The sequence below is a fragment of the Onthophagus taurus genome, chromosome 7 (genome assembly GCF_036711975.1).
Source record: "Onthophagus taurus isolate NC chromosome 7, IU_Otau_3.0, whole genome shotgun sequence".
NCBI lineage: Eukaryota > Metazoa > Arthropoda > Insecta > Coleoptera > Scarabaeidae > Onthophagus > Onthophagus taurus.
The window spans coordinates 37,553,489-37,575,198 of record NC_091972.1 but is presented as its reverse complement, the minus strand read 5'-3'; the positions used below and the strand labels follow the sequence as shown (position 1 = coordinate 37,575,198).

Sequence of the window (21,710 nt, the reverse complement as noted above, 5' to 3'; positions counted from 1 at the left end):
GTAATAGAAGGAGAAGCTGATCTAACAGAAAAACATGAGGGCTTAGAATTTACAACGAATGAAGAAGATTCTGAACGTTTCGAAACTTCGATAATACCTGACATGATAGAAGAGCATACATTAAAAGAGGTAGAACTTGAGCATGGCGAAGAAGAGAAAACGGCCAGATCAATTTATGAAAAAATAGAGGAAGTTCAAACTAATCCAATTGAAGGGCAGACATTGGGGAAAGGGATTAACATAATGGAAAGTGGAAAAAAGACAGGTTACATGTCATACTCCGATATAACGGAAAGTTCGAAAACAGGAATTAATGTGTTACCAATAGAAGCTGGCGAACATGCTTCAACTCCATTGATAACAGAGAACATTCATATATCTCATCCGTCAGGAGAACATGACTTTAAGAGCGGAATTACTGAATTATCTGCAGAAAATGCTGAACACATTACCAAATCGTCAGAACCACAAAAAATACAAGAACATTCTAGCGAAGTTGAAACAGTAAGCCATCCTTCGGAAGGACATATCGACAAGGGAGAAGAACATGAACATATCAGCAAAGCAGAAAAAACTCATCCCTCTCAAGAGTATGGGATCACAGGAGAAGATGAACATGGAGATGCTCATGAAAAAGCACACGAAATTGCAGAAGTGACTGAATCAGAAACAGGAATTGCTGAGCATACTAAAGATAGTCTATCAAAAATACATGACCACTCCGGTGAGCCAGAACACGGAATAACACATCCTACTGAAGAACATGAGTTCAAAGTAAAAGGCGAACATGATAAAATACATAACGAAGAACACATCGAAAGTGGTTTAACAAGTGTACATGAACATGTCAGTGAAGCAGAAGGTGATGTAACTCATCCCTCTGAAGAGCATACCTTCAAAGAAAGCGAAACTCACGAAAAAGCACACGAAGTTACAGAAGTGACTGGACTGCCAACAGAAGTTGTCGAACACACTGAAAGTCCAACTCATCCATCAGAAGAACACGGTTTCAAAGCAGAAGAAGAACATGCTGAGTTAACAACTGAATTTGATCATACTGAAACTGACTTAACGGATAAATACAAACATACCAGTGAAGCAGAGGGAAGTGTAACTCATCCTACTGAAGAACATAGCTTGAAATCAGAAGGTGAACATGGCGATGCTCACGAAAAAACACACGAACCTCTCGAAGCGACAGAATTAGCAACAAATATTGCTGAACATATTGAAAGTGGCCTAGCAAAAACACACGAATACTCCTCCAGCGAAACAATAGAGGGTGTAACACATCCTGCTGAAGATCATGGCGGGAGAGTAGAAGGTGAATACAGTGGTACTCATAAAAAATTGCTTGAAGCTGCTGAAAAGAATGAATTACCAAGCGAAATTGCCGAGCATACATCAAAACGATCAGAAACAGAGAATGCAAATGAAGTTAAAGCGGATATACATGCACATTCTACTGAAGCAGTGGACGGTTTAATTAATCCTTCTCAAGACTATGGGATCAAAGGCGAAAGTGAACATGGCGCAAGCCATGAAGAACCACACGAAACTGCAGGAAAGATTGAACTTGCGCCAGAAGTTGATGAACACAATGAAGGTGATGTAGGAATAGCACTTCAACATTCCAATGCAGTTGAAGAACATGCAACACATCCCACTGAAGAACATGGATTCAAGGGAGAAGGTGAACATGGCGAAAGTCATGACAAAGAACACGAAGCTGCAGAGGCAACTGAACAACCAACAGAAGTTGCTGAACATGTTGAAGGTGGTTTGACAAAAGTATCTGAACATTCCAATGCTGCTGAGGAACATGTAACCCATCCCTCTGAAGGGCATGGTTTCAAGGGAGAAGGTGAACAAAGCAAAAGTCATGAGAAAGCACACGAAGTTGCAGAAGTTACCGAACAACTAACAAAAGAACATATTGAAGATAATTTAGGAACAGCACTAAAACATTCCAGTGCAGTAGAAGAACAGGCAACTCATCCCTCCGAAGCGCATGGTTACAAGGGAGAAGGTGAACATGGGGTCAGTCATGCGAAAGCACACGAAGTTGATGAAGCAACTGAACAACAAACAGAAGCTGCTGAACATATTGAAGGAGGTTTGACAATTGTATCTAAACATTCAAATGCACCTGAGGAACATACAACCCATCCCTCTGAAGGACCTGGATTCACGGGAGAAGGCGAACATGGCGCTAGTCATGAGAAAGGACAAGAAGCTGAAGAAGTGACGGAACAACCGACAGAAGTTGCTGAACATATTGAAGGTGCTTTAGCACAAATATCTGAACATTCCAACGCTGCTGAGGAGCATGTAACTCATCCCTCTGAAGAGCACAGACTCAAAGGCGAAAGTGAACATAGTGCAAGTCATGCAAAAACACACGAAGCTGCAAGAACAACAGAAGTTTCCGAACATGCTAAACATATTGGAGGTGATTTGGCAGAAACATCTGAACATACCAATCCAGCTAAAGAGCATGCAACTTATCCCACTGAAGGACATGGATTCACGGGAGAAGGTGAACATGGCGTAAGTCATAACAAGGAACACGAAGCTGCAGAAACAACAGAAAAACCAACAGAAGTTGCTGAACATCTTGAAGGTGGTTTGGAAAAGACATCTGAACATTCCAATACAGCTGAAGAGGACGTAACTCATCCCTCCGAAGAGCATGGATACAAGGAAGAAGACCACGAAGCTACAGAAGTAACTGAACACATTGAAGGTGGTTTGGGAATAGTATCTAAACATTCCAGTGCAGCTGAACAGCGTGCAACTCATCCCTCTGAAGAGCATGGATACAAGGAAGAAGGTGAACATGGCGCAAGTCATGAAAAAACACACGAAGCTGCAGAAGCTACTGAAGAACCAACAGAAGTTGCAGAAAATATTGAAGGTGGTATAGGAACAACTCTGGAACATTCTAGTGCAGCAGAAGAACATGCAACTCATCCCTCTCAAGAACATGGGTTTACGGGAGAAGATGGCGCAAGTCATCAGAAAGAACACGAAGCAGCAGAACAATCAATAGAAGTTACTGATCATCTTGCAGGTGGATTGGAAACTGCATCTGAACAATCCAATAAGGCTGAAGATCACATAACTAAACCCTCCGAAGAGCATGGTTTCAAGGAACAAGATGAACATGGCGTAAGTCATGAGAAAGCAAACGAAGCTGAAGAAATGACTAAACAACCAACAAAAGTTGCAGAACATATTGAGGGTGCTTTGGGAATTGTACCTGAATATACAAATGCAGCTGAAGTGCGTGCAACTGTTCCCACCGAAGAGCATGGATATAAAGAAGAAGGTGAACATGGCGCAAGCCATGAGAAAGCACACGAAGCTACCGAAGCAACTGAACAACCAATAGAAGTTACAAAACATATTGAAGGTCATTTAGCAACAGCACTTGAGCATTCCAGTGCAGCAGAAGACGGTGCAACTAATCCCTCTCAAGATTATGGGATCACGGGAGAAAGTGAACATGAAGCAGCAGAGGCGACTGAACAACCAACACAAGTTGCTGAACATTTTGAAGGCGGTTTGGAAAAGGCACCTGAACATTCCAGTCAGGCTGAAGAGCACATAACTCCTTCCTCCGAAGAGCATGGTCTCAAGGAACAAGATGAACATGGCGCAAGTCATGAGAAAGCAAACGAAGCTGAAGAAATGACTAAACAGCCAACAAAAGTTGCAGAACATATTGAAGGTGCTTTGGGAATTGTACCTGAACATACAAATGCAGCTGAAGTGCCTGCAACTATTCCCACCGAAGAGCATGGATACAAAGAAGTAGGTGAACATGACGTAAGCCATGAGAAAGCACATGAAGCTACCGAAGCAACTGAACAACCAATAGAAGTTACAGAACATATTGAAGGTCATCATTTAGCAACAACACTTGAGCATTCCAGTGCAGCAGAGGAAGCTGCAACTCATCCCTCTCAAGAACATGGGTTCACGGAAGAAGGTGACCATCGCGCAAGTCAGGAAAAAGAACACGAAGCAGTAGAAGTGATTGAACAACCAAAAGAAGCTGCAAAACATATTGAAGGTGATTTAGCTACAGCAATTGAGCACACCAGTGCAGCAGAAGAAGGTGCAACTCATCCCTCTCAAGAACATGGGTTTACGGGAGAAGGTGAACATAGCGCAAGACAGGAGAAAGAACACGAAGCAGTAGAAGCGACTGAACAACTAACAGAAGTTGTTGAACATCTTGAAGGTGGTTTGGAAAAGGCATCTGAACATTCCAATACAGCTGAAGAGCGCGTAACTCACCCCTCCGAAGAACATGGCTTCAAGGAACAAGATGAACATGGCGCAAGTCATGAGAAAGCAAACGAAGCTGAAAAAATTAATGAACAACCAACAAATGATGCTGAAGATATTGAAGGTGCTTTGGGAATTGTACCAGAACATTCCAATGCAGCTGAAGTGCGTGCAACTCTTCGCTCTGAAGAGCATGGATACAAAGAAGAAGGTGAATATGGTACGGGTCATGAAAAAGCAGCTACAGAAGCAACTGAACAACCGAAAGAAGCTGCAGAGCATATTGAAGGTGATTTAGCTACAGCAAGTGAGCACACCAATGCAGCAGAAGAAGGTGCAACCCATCCCGCTCAAGAACATGGGTTCACGGGAGAAAGTGAACATAGCTCAAGTCAGGAGAAAGAACACGAAGCAGCAGAGGCGACTGAACAACCAACAGAAGTTGCTGAACATCTTGAATTCGGTTTGGAAAAGGCATCTGAACATTCTAATAAGGCTGAAGAGCACATAACTAAATCCTCCGAAGAGCATGGTTTCAAGGAACAAGATGAACATGGCGCAAGTTATGAGAAAACAAGCGAAGCTGAAGAAATGACTAAACAACCATCAAAAGTTGAAGAACATATTGAAGGTGCTTTGGGAATTGTACCTGAACATACAAATGCAGCTGAAGTGCGTGCAACTCTTCCCACCGAAGAGCATGGATACAAAGAAGAAGGTGAATATGGCGCAAGCCATGAGGAAGCACAAGAAGTTACCGAAGCGACTGAACAACCAATAGAAGTTGCAGAACATATTGAAGGTTATTTAGCAACAACACTTGACCATTCCAGTGCAGCAGATGAAGATGCAACTCATTCTTCTGAAGAACATGGGTTCACGGGAGAAGGTGAACATAGGGCAAGTCAGGAGAAAGAACACGAAGCAGCAGAGGTGACTGAACAACCAACAAAAGTTGCTGAACATCTTGAAGGCGGTTTGGAGAAGGCATCTGAACATTCCAATAAGGCTGAAGAGCACATAACTAAACCCTCCGAAGAGCATGCTTTCATGGAACAACATGAACATGGGGCAAGTCATAAGAAAGACAAAGAAGCTGAAGAAATGACTAAACAACCAACAAAAGTTGCAGAACATACTGAAGGTGCTTTGGGAATTGTACCTGAACATACAAATGCAGCTGAGGTGCGTGCAACTCTTCCCACCGAAGAGCATGGATACAAAGAAGAAGGTGAACATGGCGCAAGACATGAGGAAGCACATGAAACTACCGAAGCAACTGAACAGCCAATAGGAGTTGCAGAACATATTGAAGGTCATTTACCAACAGCACTTAAGCATTCCAGTGCAGCAGAAGAAGGTGCAACTCATCCCTCTCAAGAACATGGGTTCACAGGAGAAGGTGAACATAGCGCAAGTCAGGAGAAAGAACACGAAGCAGCAAAGGCTAGTGAACAACCACCAGAAGTTGCTGAACATGTTGAAGGCCGTTTGGAGAAGGCATCTGAACATTCCAATAAGGCTGAAGAGCACATAACTAAACCGTCCGAAGAGCATGCTTTCAAGGAACAAGATGAACATGGGGCAAGTCATGAGAAAGCAGACGAAGCTGAAGAAATGACTAAACAACCAACAAAAGTTGCAGAACATATTGAAGGTGCTTTGGGAATTGTACCTGAACATACAAATGTGGCTGAAGTGCCTACAACTCTTCCCACTGAAGAGCATGGATCCAAAGAAGAAGGTGAACATGGCGCAAGCCATGAGGAAGCATATGAAGCTACCGAAGCAACTGAACAACCAATAGAAGTTGCAGAACATATTGAAGGTCATTTAGCAACAACACTTGAGCATTCCAGTGCAGCAGAAGAAGATGCAACTCATCCCTCTCAAGAACATGGGTTCACGGAAGAAGGTAAACATAGCGCAAGTCAGGAGAAAGAACACGAAGCAGCAGAGACGACTCAACAACCAACAGAAGTTGCTGAACATCTTGAAGGTGGTTTGGAAAAGGTATCTGAACATTCCAATACAGCTGAAGAGCACGTAACTCATCCCTCCGAAGAGCATGGTTTCAAGGAACAAGATGAACATGTCGCAAGTCATGAAAAAGCAAACGAAGTTGAAGAAATGACTAAACAACCAACAAAAGTTGCAGAACATATTGAAGGTGCTTTGGGAATTGTACCTGAACATACAAATGCAGCTGAGGAGCGTGCAACTCTTCCCACCGAAGAGCATGGATACAACGAAGAAGGTGAACATGGCGCGAGCCATGAGAAAGCACTTGAAGCTACCGAAGAAACTGAACAACCAATAGAAGTTACAGAACATATTGAAGGTAATTTAGCAACAGCACTGGAGCATTCCAGCGCAGCAGAAGAAGGTGTAACTCATCCCTCTCAAGAATATGAGTTCACGGGAGAAGGTGAATATAGCGCTAGTCAATACGAAGCAGTAGAAGCAACTGAACAACCAACAGAAGTTGCTGAACACGTAGAAGGTGGTTGGGAAACGGCATCTGAACATTCTGGAAAAGCACACGAAGATACAGAAGCAACCGAAGAACTAACAGAAGTTGCTGAACACACTGAAGGAAGTTTAGGAAAAATACCTGTACATTCCAGTGTAGCAGAAGAACGTGCAACTCATCCCAGTAACGAGCATGCATTGAAAGGCGAAGGTGAACAGGGGCCTAGTCATGATAAAGTACATGAAGCTGGGGAAGCGACTGAGCTAATGACAGAAGTCGCTGAACACACTTTGAGTGAATTTGAAAAGGTTCACGGAGCTGTAGAAAACACAGAAGGTGTTCTAGGGAAGGATCATGAACATTCGAGTGAAGCAGGAGAAGGTACAGCTCATACCAGTGAAGAACATCAATTCAAGGGGGAGGTTGAACATGGAGCCACTCACGAAAATTTTCATGGAGCTGCAGAAAAGACTGAGCTGCATTCCGAAGGTGGAGAACATACTGAAGGCGGTTTACGAAAGGACCATGAACATTCGAGTGATGCAGGAGAAGGTGTTACATATACCAGTGTAGAACATGAATTGAAGGGAGAGGTTGAACATGGTGCCACTCACGAAAAGCTTCACGGAGCTATAGAAAAGACTGAACTGCCATCAGAAAATGCAGAACATACTGCAGGTGGTTTAGAGGAGGTTCATGAACATTCGAGTGAAGCAGGAGAAGGTGTTACCTATACCAGTCAAGAACATGAATTGAAAGGAGAGGTTGAACATGGTGTCACTCACGCAAAGATTCACGGAGCTGTAGAAAAAACTGATCTGCCATCAGAAAGTGGAGAACATGCTGCAGGTGGTTTAGAGGAGATTCATGAACATTCGAGTGAAACAGGAGAAGGCGTTGCCCATACCAGTGAAGAACATGAATTGAAGGAAGAGAGTGAACATGATGCCCCTCACGAAAAGATTGACGGAGCTGTCGAGAATACTGAATTGCCGTCAGAACATACAGAACATACTGAAGGTTTCTTAGGAAAGGATTATGAACGTACGAGTGAAGCAGGAGAAGGTGTTACCCATACCAGTGAAGAACATGAATTCAAGGGAGACGGTGAACATGGTGCCACTCACGAAAAGATACACGGAGCTGTCGAAAATACTGAATTGCCAGCAGAAAGTGCAGACCGTACTGAAGGTGGTTTAGGAAAGGATCATGAACGTACGAGTGAAGCAGGAGAAGGTGTTGCCCATACCAGTGAAGAACATGATTTCAAGGGATACGGTGAACATGGCGCCACTCACGAAAAGCTTCACGGAGTTGTCGAAAATACTGAATTGCCAGCAGAGAACGCAGAACACATTGAAGGTGGTTTAGGAAAGGATCATGAACATCCGAGTGAAGCAGGAGAAGGTGTTGCCCATACAAGTGAAGAACATGAATTCAAGGGAGAGGGTGAACATGGTGCCACTCACGAAAAGATTCACGGAGCTGTCGAAAATACTGAATTGCCATCAGATTATGCAGGTCATACTGAAGGTGGCTTAGGAAAGGATCATGAACGTTCGAGTGAAGCAGGAGAAGGTGTTGTCCATACCAGTGAAGAACATGAATTCAAGGGAGAGGGTGAACATGGTGCCACTCACGAAAAGATTCACGGAGCTGTCGAAAATACTGAACTGCCATCAGAACATACTGAAGGTGGCTTAGGAAGGGATCATGAACGTACGAGTGAGGGAGGAGAAAGTGTTGCCCATACCAGTGAAGAACATGAATTCAAGGGAGAGGGTGAACATGGTGCCACTCACGAAAAGATTCACGGAGCTGTCGAAAATACAGAATTGCCATCAGATTATGCAGATCATACTGAAGGTGGCTTAGGAAAGGATGATGAACGTTCGAGTGAAGCAGGAGAAGGTGTTGTCCATACCACTGAAGAACATGAATTCAAGGGAGAGGGTGAACATGGTGCCACTCACGAAAAGATTCACGGAGCTGTCGAAAATACTGAACTGCCATCAGAACATACTGAAGGTGGCTTAGGAAAGGATCATGAACGTACGAGTGAGGGAGGAGAAAGTGTTGCCCATACCAGTGAAGAACATGAATTCAAGGGAGAGGGTGAACATGGTGCCACTCACGAAAAGATTCACGGAGCTGTCGAAAATACAGAATTGCCATCAGATTATGCAGATCATACTGAAGGTGGCTTAGGAAAGGATGATGAACGTTCGAGTGAAGCAGGAGAAGGTGTTGTCCATACCACTGAAGAACATGAATTCAAGGGAGAGGGTGAACATGGTGCCACTCACGAAAAGATTCACGGAGCTGTCGAAAATACTGAACTGCCATCAGAACATACTGAAGGTGGCTTAGGAAAGGATCATGAACGTACGAGTGAGGGAGGAGAAAGTGTTGCCCATACCAGTGAAGAACATGAATTCAAGGGAGAGGGTGAACATGGTGCCACTCACGAAAAGATTCACGGAGCTGTCGAAAATACTGAATTGCCATCAGAATATGCAGAACATACTGAAGGTGGTTTAGGAAAGGATCACGAACGTACGAGTGAAGCAGGAGAAGATGTTGCCCATACCAGTGAAGCACATGAATTCAAAGGAGAGGGTGAACATCATGCCACTCACGAAAAGATTCACGGAGCTGTCGAAAATACTGAATTGCCGTCAGAACATGCAGAACATACTGAAGGTGGCTTAGGAAAGGATCATGAACGTCCGAGTGAAGCAGGAGAAGGTGTTGCCCATACCAGTGAAGAACATGAATTCAAGGGAGAGGGTGAACATAGTGCCACTCACGAAAAGATTCACGGAGCTGTCGAAAATACTGAATTGCCATCAGATTATGCAGATCATACTGAAGGTGGCTTAGGAAAGGATCATGAACGTTCGAGTGAAGCAGGAGAAGGTGTTGTCCATACCACTGAAGAACATGAATTCAAGGGAGAGGGTGAACATGGTGCCACTCACGAAAAGATTCACGGAGCTGTCGAAAATACTGAACTGCCATCAGAACATACTGAAGGTGCCTTAGGAAAGGATCATGAACGTACGAGTGAGGGAGGAGAAAGTGTTGCCCATACCAGTGAAGAACATGAATTCAAGGGAGAGGGTGAACATGGTGCCACTCACGAAAAGATTCACGGAGCTGTCGAAAATACTGAATTGCCAGCAGAGAACGCAGAACACATTGAAGGTGGTTTAGGAAAGGATCATGAACATCCGAGTGAAGCAGGAGAAGGTGTTGCCCATACAAGTGAAGAACATGAATTCAAGGGAGAGGGTGAACATGGTGCCACTCACGAAAAGATTCACGGAGCTGTCGAAAATACTGAATTGCCAGCAGAGAACGCAGAACACATTGAAGGTGGTTTAGGAAAGGATCATGAACATCCGAGTGAAGCAGGAGAAGGTGTTGCCCATACCAGTGAAGAACATGAATTCAAGGGAGAGGGTGAACATGGTGCCACTCACGAAAAGTTTCACGGAGCTGTCGAAAATACTGAATTGCCGTCAGAACATGCAGAACATACTGAAGGTGGCTTAGGAAAGGATCATGAACGTGCGAGTGAGGGAGGAGAAAGTGTTACCCATACCAGTGAAGAACATGAATTCAAGGGAGAGGGTGAACATGATGCCACTCACGAAAAGATTCACGAAGCTGTCGAAAATACTGAATTGCCGTCAGAACATGCAGAACATACTGAAGGTGGCTTAGGAAAAGATCATGAACGTACGAGTGAGGGAGGAGAAGGTGTTGCCCATACCAGTGAAGAACATGAATTCAAGGGAGAGGGTGAACATGGTGCCACTCACGAAAAGCTTCACGGAGGTGTCGAAAATACTGAATTGCCGTCAGAACATGCAGAACATACCGAACGTGGCTTAGCAAAGGGTCATGAAAGTACGAGTGAGGCAGGAGAAGGTATTGTCCATACCAGTGAAGAACATGAATTCAAGGGAAAGGGTGAACATGGTGCCACTCACGAAAAGCTTCACGGAGGTGTCGAAAATACTGAATTGCCATCAGAATATGCAGAACATACTGAAGGTGGCTTAGGAAAGGATCATGAAAGTATGAGTGAGGCAGGAGAAGGTATCACCCATATCAGTGAAGAACATGAATTCAAGGGAGAGGGTGAACATGGTGCCACTCACGAAAAGATTCACGGAGCTGTCGAAAATACTGAACTGCCATCAGAACATACTGAAGGTGGCTTAGGAAAGGATCATGAACGTTCGAGTGAAGCAGGAGAAGGTGTTGTCCATACCAGTGAAGAACATGAATTCAAGGGAGAGGGTGAACATGGTGCCACTCACGAAAAGATTCACGGAGCTGTCGAAAATACTGAACTGCCATCAAAACATACTGAAGGTGGCTTTGGAAAGGATCATGAACGTACGAGTGAGGGAGGAGAAAGTATTGCCCATACCAGTGAAGAACATGAATTCAAGGGAGAGGGTGAACATGGTGCCACTCACGAAAAGATTCACGGAGCTGTCGAAAATACTGAATTGCCATCAGAACATGCAGAACATACCGAAGGTGGCTTAGGAAAGGATCATGAAAGTACGAGTGAGGCAGGAGAAGGTGTTGCCCATACCAGTGAAGAACATGATTTCAAGGGATACGGTGAACATGGCGCCACTCACGAAAAGCTTCACGGAGTTGTCGAAAATACTGAATTGCCAGCAGAGAACGCAGAACACATTGAAGGTGGTTTAGGAAAGGATCATGAACATCCGAGTGAAGCAGGACAAGGTGTTGCCCATACAAGTGAAGAACATGAATTCAAGGGAGAGGGTGAACATGGTGCCACTCACGAAAAGATTCACGGAGCTGTCGAAAATACTGAATTGCCATCAGAATATGCAGAACATACTGAAGGTGGCTTAGGAAAGGATCATGAAAGTACGAGTGAGGCAGGAGAAGGTATTGCCCATACCAGTGAAGAACATGAATTCAAGGGAGAGGGTGAACATGGTGCCACTCACGAAAAGCTTCACGGAGGTGTCGAAAATGCTGAATTGCCGTCAGAACATGCAGAACATACCGAAGGTGGCTTAGGAAAGGATCATGAAAGTACGAGTGAGGCAGGGGAAGGTATCGCCCATACCAGCGAAGAACATGAATTAAAGGGAGAGGGTGAACATGGTGCCACTCACGAAAAGATTCCCGGAGCTGTCGAAAATACTGAATTGCCATCAGAATATGCAGAACATACTGAAGGTGGCTTAGGAAAGGATCATGAAAGTACGAGTGAGGCAGGAGAAGGTATTGCCCATACCAGTGAAGAACATGAATTCAAGGGAGAGGGTGAACATGGTGCCACTCACGAAAAGCTTCACGGAAGTGTCGAAAATGCTGAATTGCCGTCAGAACATGCAGAACATACCGAAGGTGGCTTAGGAAAGGATCATGAAAGTACGAGTGAGGCAGGAGAAGGTATCGCCCATACCAGTGAAGAACATGAATTCAAGGGAGAGGGTGAACATGGTGCCACTCACGAAAAGATTCACGGAGCTGTTGAAAATACTGAACTGCCATCAGAACATACTGAAGGTGGCTTAGGAAAGGATCATGAACGTACGAGTGAGGGAGGAGAAAGTATTGCCCATACCAGTGAAGAACATGAATTCAAGGGAGAGGGTGAACATGGTGCCACTCACGAAAAGATTCACGGAGCTGTCGAAAATACTGAATTGCCATCAGAATATGCAGAACATACTGAAGGTGGTTTAGGAGAGGATCATGAACGTACAAGTGAGGCAGGAGCAAGTGTTGCCCATACTAGTGAAGAACATGGATTCAAGGGAGATGGTGAACATGGTGCCACTCACGAAAAGATTCACGGAGGTGTCGAAAATACTGAATTGCCATCAGAATATGCAGAACATACTGAAGGTGGCTTAGGAAAGGATCATGAAAGTACGAGTGAGGCAGGAGAAGGTATTGCCCATACCAGTGAAGAACATGAATTCAAGGGAGAGGGTGAACATGGTGCCACTCACGAAAAGCTGCACGGAGGTATCGAAAATGCTGAATTGCCGTCAGAACATGCAGAACATACCGAAGGTGGCTTAGGAAAGGATCATGGAAGTACGAGTGAGGCAGGAGAAGGTATTGCCCATACCAGTGAAGAACATGAATTTAAGGGAGAGGGTGAACATGGTGTCACTCACGAAAAGCTTCACGGAGGTGTCGAAAATGCTGAATTGCCGTCAGAACGTGCAGAACATACGGAAGGTGGCTTAGCAAAGCATCATGAAAGTACGAGTGAGGCAGGAGAAGGTATATCCCATACCACTGAAGAACATGAATTGAAGGGAGAGGGTGAACATGGGACCACTCACGAAAAGCTTTACGGAGGTGTCGAAAATGCTGAATTGCCGTCAGAATATGCAGAACATACTGAAGGTGGTTTAGGAAAGGATCATGAAAGTACGAGTGAGGCAGGAGAAGGTGTTGCCCATACCAGTGAAGCACATGAATTCAAGGGAGAGGGTGAACATGGTGCCACTCACGAAGAGATTCACGGAGCTGTCGAAAATACTGAATTGCCATCAGATTATGCGGAACATACTGAAGGTGGCTTAGGAAAAGATCATGAACGTTCGAGTGAAGCAGGAGAAGGTGTTGCCCATACTAGTGAAGTACATGAATTCAAGGGAGAAGGTGAACATGGTGCCACTCACGAAAAGATTCACGGAGCTGTCGAAAATGCTGAATTGCCGTCAGAACGTGCAGAACATACGGAAGGTGGCTTAGGAAAGCATCATGAAAGTACGAGTGAGGCAGGAGAAGGTATATCCCATACCACTGAAGAACATGAATTGAAGGGAGAGGGTGAACATGGTGCCACTCACGAAAAGCTTCACGGAGGTGTCGAAAATGCTGAATTGCCGTCAGAACATGCAGAACCTACCGAAGGTGGCTTAGGAAAGGATCATGAAAGTACGGGTGAGGCAGGAGAAGGTATTGCCCATACCAGTGAAGAACATGAATTCAAGGGAGAGGGTGAACATGGTGCCACTCACGAAAAGATTCACGGAGCTGTCGAAAATACTGATTTGCCATCAGAATATGCAGAACATACTGAAGGTGGTTTAGGAGAGGATCATGAACGTACGAGTAAGGTAGGAGACGGTGTTGCCCATACCAGTGAAGAACATGAATTCAAGGGAGAGGGTGAACATGGTGCCACTCACGAAGAGCTTCACGGAGGTGCCGAAAATACTGAATTGCCATCAGAATATGCAGAACATACTGAAGGTGGTTTAGGAAAGGATCATGAAAGTACGAGTGAGGCAGGAGAAGGTGTTGCCCATACCAGTGAAGCACATGAATTCAAGGGAGAGGGTGAACATGGTGCCACTCACGAAGAGATTCACGGAGCTGTCGAAAATACTGAATTGCCATCAGATTATGCGGAACATACTGAAGGTGGCTTAGGAAAAGATCATGAACGTTCGAGTGAAGCAGGAGAAGGTGTTGCCCATACTAGTGAAGTACATGAATTCAAGGGAGAAGGTGAACATGGTGCCACTCACGAAAAGATTCACGGAGCTGTCGAAAATGCTGAATTGCCGTCAGAACGTGCAGAACATACGGAAGGTGGCTTAGGAAAGCATCATGAAAGTACGAGTGAGGCAGGAGAAGGTATATCCCATACCACTGAAGAACATGAATTGAAGGGAGAGGGTGAACATGGTGCCACTCACGAAAAGCTTCACGGAGGTGTCGAAAATGCTGAATTGCCGTCAGAACATGCAGAACCTACCGAAGGTGGCTTAGGAAAGGATCATGAAAGTACGGGTGAGGCAGGAGAAGGTATTGCCCATACCAGTGAAGAACATGAATTCAAGGGAGAGGGTGAACATGGTGCCACTCACGAAAAGATTCACGGAGCTGTCGAAAATACTGATTTGCCATCAGAATATGCAGAACATACTGAAGGTGGTTTAGGAGAGGATCATGAACGTACGAGTAAGGTAGGAGACGGTGTTGCCCATACCAGTGAAGAACATGAATTCAAGGGAGAGGGTGAACATGGTGCCACTCACGAAGAGCTTCACGGAGGTGCCGAAAATACTGAATTGCCATCAGAATATGCAGAACATACTGAAGGTGGTTTAGGAAAGGATCATGAAAGTACGAGTGAGGCAGGAGAAGGTGTTGCCCATACCAGTGAAGCACATGAATTCAAGGGAGAGGGTGAACATGGTGCCACTCACGAAGAGATTCACGGAGCTGTCGAAAATACTGAATTGCCATCAGATTATGCGGAACATACTGAAGGTGGCTTAGGAAAAGATCATGAACGTTCGAGTGAAGCAGGAGAAGGTGTTGCCCATACTAGTGAAGTACATGAATTCAAGGGAGAAGGTGAACATGGTGCCACTCACGAAAAGATTCACGGAGCTGTCGAAAATACTGAATTGCCATCAGAATATGCAGAACATACTGAAGGTGGTTTAGGAGAGGATCATGAACGTACGAGTGAGGCAGGAGCAGGTGTTGCCCATACTAGTGAAGAACATGAATTCAAGGGAGAGGGTGAACATGGTGCCACTCACGAAAAGCTTCAAGGAGGTGTCGAAAATACTGAATTGCCATTAGAATATGCAGAACATACTGAAGGTGGTTTAGGAGAGTATTACGAACGTACGAGTGAGGTAGGAGAAGGTGTTGCCCATACCAGTGAAGAACATGAATTCAAGGGAGAGGATGAACATGGTGCCACTCACGAAATTCTGCACGAAGTTGCAGAAAAGACTGAATTGCCATTCGAAGGTGCAGAACATACTGAAGGTGGTTTAGGAGAGGGTCATGAACATTCGAGTGAGCTAGGAGGTGGTTCTGTCCATACCAGTGTCGGTCATGAATTTACGGGGGAGAGTGAACATGGTAGCACTCACAAAACGCTTAACAAAGCTGCAGAAAAGACTGAAATGCCATCAGTTGGCACAGAACATACCGAAGGTGGTTTGGGAGAGGGTCATGAATATTCGAGTGAAGCAGGAGAAGATGTTGTGCATTCCAGTGAGAAACATGAATTCATGGAAGGAGGTGATCATAGTAGTACTCATGAAAAGCTTCATGACGCTTCAGAAAAGATTCAAATACCATTAGAGATCATTGGTCACACTGAAGGTGATGTAACAAGAGTTCATGAACATTCTACTGAAAGAAGAGAAGGTGTGGCCCATACAACTGAAGAACATGGAATCATGGGCGAAGGTGAATATAGTAGCACTTTTGAAAAACTTCACGAAGCTATAGAAAAGACTGAATTGCCATCAGTCGGAGCAGAACATACTGAAGGTGGTTTGGGAGACATTCATGAAAATATGAGTGAAGGTGGAGAGGGTATTGCCCACATAACAGGAGAACATGAATTGAACAAGGAAGGTGAACATGGTAGCACCCATGGAACTAATTTTGAAGCTTCAGATAAGGTTGGAATACCATTAGAGATTTTTGGGCATACTGAAGATGAGTTCGCAAGAATTCATAAACAGTCCAGTGAAGGGAGAGAAGGTGATGTTCATACCACAGTTAGTGAACATGGTAGTACTGAAGGAATTGAAAGCATTTATGGAACTTTCGAGAATACAGAAGGCTATTCAGCAATAACACATGAGCATTCCACCGAAATATCAAAGATGCACGAACAGTCTAGTGAAACAGAAGAACATGGGGAGCATGGCAGCACTCATGAAAAAGCTCACGAAGGTACAGAAACGAATGAATTACCAATGGGAGGTGCTGAACATTCTTCACATCCAGCTGAAACAGAGACTTCACAAGCGGATTTAGTAAAGCTCCATGAACAAAGCAATGGAACTAAAGAAGGTATAACCGATCATTCAGAAGAAACAACGCTTGAAGCCGAAGCTAGCGTCAACATTTCTACATCCAACCTATCATCAGTGCTTTTACCGGGACAAACATTGCAAACAGAAAGTCCTGGAAAATATACTTACACTGAAAGAAATGAAAACATTTCTTTGACTCATCCTTTAGAAGATAGCGACATTTACCCATCCGTAGCTAGCGAACCTGTAAATGTTTCATCAACACCCGTGGTTTCAGCTGGTTCAACAGTTACCAATAAACCAGAAGAATTTCGTGTTGTAAATATTAAAATTATTGGAACGCATAATCCCTATTATATTGATGTTGGACGTACTCCAATGATGCACTTAAAGGAGGATACGAGCCAGATGAGTGAAAAAGATGAAAATACAGCTCATGAAGATCAAAACGAAGAAAGTCAAACATTAATTAGTACGACTATACATGTTTCTAGTGCTAATCAAAGCACCGAATCAACGAATGATGATCTTGCGGTGTCGTCATCAAGTAGTACACTCGAAGGCATTAGTGAAGAAGGGGAAATATCGGAATCTGCGGCTACTGATGTACATTCTTCTACAAAACGAAATGAAGATGTTATCCAATCTGAAGATAATGAAGAGGAAGATGAAGACGTCACGCCCCAAAATTTACAAACTATGGAGGACGAAGAAAGAAAAGAAGAGGCTGAAAACGTGGAAGACACCGAAGATACTGATGAAGAAGTGGAAGATGTTGGTGATGCTGGTAGACTTCTAGGCGAGGAGAAAGAAATGTGGTTATCCACTGAAAATACGAAAAGTACTGAAGGAGAGCAATATAGCACTGATAATTTAGAAGATGAAAATTCTGAAGTTTTAGAACATATCACACGTACTCATCGTCCTTATCGCACGCTACCTCATGATGTAATTCAGCACAGTACAGTTTATACCAATGAAGATCAAGAAGTAAATGTATTAAAACAAATAACAGAAGGTGATGAAGTCGAGACACAAGAAGTGGTGGAATGTGAGGTGGAAACTAGTGAAACTCCTACTCCGATGACGTGCAAAACCTCAACGACAACGACGACATCTACTGAAAATCCAGCTTTAAAACAGAAAAAGATTTCAGAAACTTATCAGTTGTTTGATGAAATTCTTCAAAATGATCATCCTTGTCAAGATCATGAAGTTTCTCAAAATCATGAAATATCTCAATATGATATTACAAATGAAAAATCATCAACCATCCAAAGTGGTTTCTTATCAACGTCGTTACGAAGAAGTAGAAACTTGTTGTCCATTTCAGAGGAAGAGGAACCAAATTATTGGACAGATGAAGAGCATAACTTCTCAAATAGAGTCACACATGCATCAACAACATATTGTGATTCACCTTTACCTGATTGCAATGTTTTATCAAACAAAGGGTACCAGACTCCTTACGAAAAAGCAGAACAACATTTCACGACAATAATCGAAGATGTAATGGAGGAAATTGCTAAATTGCCGTTTGAAAAAACATCCGATTTTTGCCATAACGATACGTCTGCAGGGCAGTGTGATGACACCGATGAGTTTGACGCAGCGATAGAAAGCACTGATGATACACCAGTAAATATAACGGAAGATGACACTGTTTATAACAAACAACAAATTGAAAAAGAAGATATAGAAAAGAAAACTAAGAAAAAAGGAAAAGAGCATAAAAATAACTTAGAGTTGGTTGTGATACCAACAAGCACCGAATTTAATGATTTATCTGGAAGTTATCTGATGGAAGCTACAGCAAAAGACACATTTGAGAATGAACCTTCCGTTGAAAGAGAAGAAATAGATGATTTAGAAGCTAATAAAATGACGTTTGCAGAAGATGTTTTTGAAAAACGAACTACTCAATCAATACGAGATTTTTCAGAAATCGAAAATGATGATAATAGTATTTCTAGGGATAAATGGAACGAAAAAATAATAAAAAAATCTAAAAATCTTTGTAATGATATAGCAACAACATGTGCCTATCAAGTAAAATATATGTATACGGAAGAAGAAAAGAAATCAGGGCGAATACCAATCGGATATATAACATCTACGCGAAAATCCCCTTCATCAAGCACTCATCAAAATCATATTATTCAAAAAATTAAAAGTCTAGCCGATAAGTTTATTCACGAACAAAGTCCTACCACGAAAAGAGACTCTGTAACGTTTAAAGTTAAATTAGATTTACCAGATAATTATAAAGATTTTCAAGAATTACCACCTCAAAAGTTAACTAAATCAAAACTCAAAAATGAAGAAATTAAGCAAGACGAAGAAGTCGAATGTGATTCACCGGAAATAAAACCGACTTATCAAAATATCGAAGAAAATTGTAACGATAATAATGAAAAGATACCATCAAAATCGAACAAAGTAGTTAGCGAAACGATTCGATCTCGAGTCCAAGAACTCATAAAGCAAATGACTGAATTTATTGATGATACTAATGATTTATCAACAGAGGACTATACGGATGAAGAATACGAGATTACTATCACCACGGAACCGCCCACAATAAGTTGTTCTGATGATGTAAATTGGTTCACCGATATCACTGAGGGTAATACGCAATGTGAGGAGGATATATCATCAACTCCGGAGAAACTTCCATTAACACAACAAGACATAAAGGGCATAGCTATGACTTTAGCGGATCTTTTATCGCCACAACTTGCATCAAAATATAAAGATGATTCTGATTCATCATGTATTAATACCCAAGATGATTTTGATGGAGTAAAAAATGAAACGTCAACTATTGATTTTATGGTTCGTGTTACATTACCTCCAAATGCAACGATAAAAAATCCTGAAAATTCATCTTCATCACATAAGAAGTTAAAACACAATCATGACCATTTAAAGTTATCTCAAATTGGTACCACAACGCGATCGATAGAATCACAAAATGAGGATGATGATAACTTGGTGTCTTTATCAGAAGATAAAAGTATTTACCCACCAAATTTAGTGACTAATTACGAAGACTTTGGTGAATTAACCACAACTTCACCTACCACTTGTTCAACATCAACCGTATTATTACCAAGCGATGTTGAAATTGAACCAGAACCGCAAATTGAAGAAGATTTAATTGCACCAACAGAAAAGTACACCGCAATAAAATCAGTTCTAAATAATTCGAAAGATATGCTATATTCAAATACGAATTATCCATTGCATTCAAATCGTTTGGAGAATTATACTAGCATAAAATCGATTATAAGAGCATCAATTGAAGATGAAGATATGGCAAGTACTAATAGTATTGATTTATTAAAAGAAACCCATCCTAGTTTACTTGAAGATAGGGATGAGGAAAAATATAACGTAGACCGTTCAACAATTTCAAGCGGTCCAAGAACTCGATTAACAGAAAAAGGACTTTTACAAAAAATTTACAAAGAAATCGTTGAAGAATTTCCAGATGTAACTACCGAATTATCAACTACAACATCCAACGATTATCGAAAACACAAAAGCACTAAAAAGACCACAATGTCTACCTCAAAAGACTTGGAACATTTTAGGAGCAGTTTTGCAGGTTTTGAAAGTGATGATTATGTTTTGAATAATGTCGTAAGCGATAATTCTAATATTGATGTTGGAAGAAAAGATTACACAATCGAGAATTACTCCAATACTCTTAATTATCCTGCTGTGTCTAGTCAAGAAATCAATGATGTTAAAGATGATGGGACGTACTATGATTTAAAACATTCGAACATAGAAGGATTTAACGTTACTGATATACCTGGAAATGATAGGAGAAATAATAATTCGTCTAGTTGGAAAATGCAAAAACATAATGGTCGTAAAAAAGGGAAAAAGCATAGAACTACTCTAAATCCGTTTATGGATTATGATTATTTGAAAATTCTTTCGAAACTGAATGAGAAAACTACAGAAGGGCAAACTGAAAAGTTTTCGAGATTGGGTAATATTATTGAAGCTTTAAGTTCGATACAACCGAAGCATAAATTAAGCACGAGTCGTAAAATTGATTTATCACATAGAAACGGTAAGTTTTTAATGATTACTTCTTAATATTATGCTTTATTACGGTTACATTTACTATTTATATTTTCGTTTTTGAAACATTTTCCTGCTACAATTTAATTACCTGTTTTCTAAAATTTAAAAACTAGGGTTAAATAAATAAGAATAAAATTGAGCAATAATAATATTTATTGAAAAATGTACAAATTATTATAAAGAAATATTAAAACTGTGTTAAGTGAGTTTTACGGAAATGAGCAACACTGGTATAATCTTGGTGTTAGTCGTCGGGTTCCTTATAATTTGTCCATGTCTCTATCTCAGTGTTCTTCTGAGACCCTACTTCTTCTTCCAGCAATACAGCCCTTTGTGGACTTTCGATCTATCACATGCCATACATAATCCATTACATAATGCTTTGTTTCCTTCGTACATCATCGTTTGTTCTTCCTGTAAGTCTCTGTCCCTCTAAAAAATAAAAAATATATAGTAAGATATCTACCTACATCCTTACCAGAGGTCCAAGCCATGTTATTTTCTTTCTTTTATGTGTCGTCTTATGTCTGCACCATCCATACAATTCGTGGTTAGTCTCCACACTCCAGCACCATTTTGTATCGGTCCATATATTTTACGCAAGATTCGTCTTTCAAATACTTTTAATTTGTTTTCATCTTCTATCGACATAGTCCATGCTTAGCGTCCGTATTGTTCTTGATGTTATAACAGTACGATAGATCTTGAGTTCGGATTGTCTGCCTAGAATCAGTAAATGATCCTATTCCATCATCGAGTACCAATATTTGTGAGGAGCAGTCTAAGGAGAAATTTCTACATATTCAAGAAATAAAGAATCTAATGAGAATCTCAGGAAAGTTACACATAATGAAATGTTGAGATCTAATATCCGTGGTATCCTCTCAAATTTTCTTCTTCTTTACGAAAGCCAGATCTTATTCTACACGTTCTGTTCTGCCTATCTTTCCATCTTCTTGGAGGTGGTCCTTTCGGATGCTGGCCTGCTATCTGTGACAATCCTTGGTAGT

At 42.1% G+C, this 21,710-nt stretch overlaps 1 protein-coding gene across 1 annotated transcript in view; it reads left to right on the top strand.

Moving 5' to 3' along the window:
• The window catches only part of LOC111415395 (uncharacterized), a 65,980-nt gene that overhangs the window by 13,227 nt on the left and 31,043 nt on the right, over positions 1–21,710 (top strand). The window contains exon 2 of the mRNA XM_071197558.1: positions 8–20,686. Coding sequence (XP_071053659.1) covers positions 8–20,686 — 20,679 coding nt within the window. The remainder of the gene's footprint in view (positions 1–7; positions 20,687–21,710) is intronic.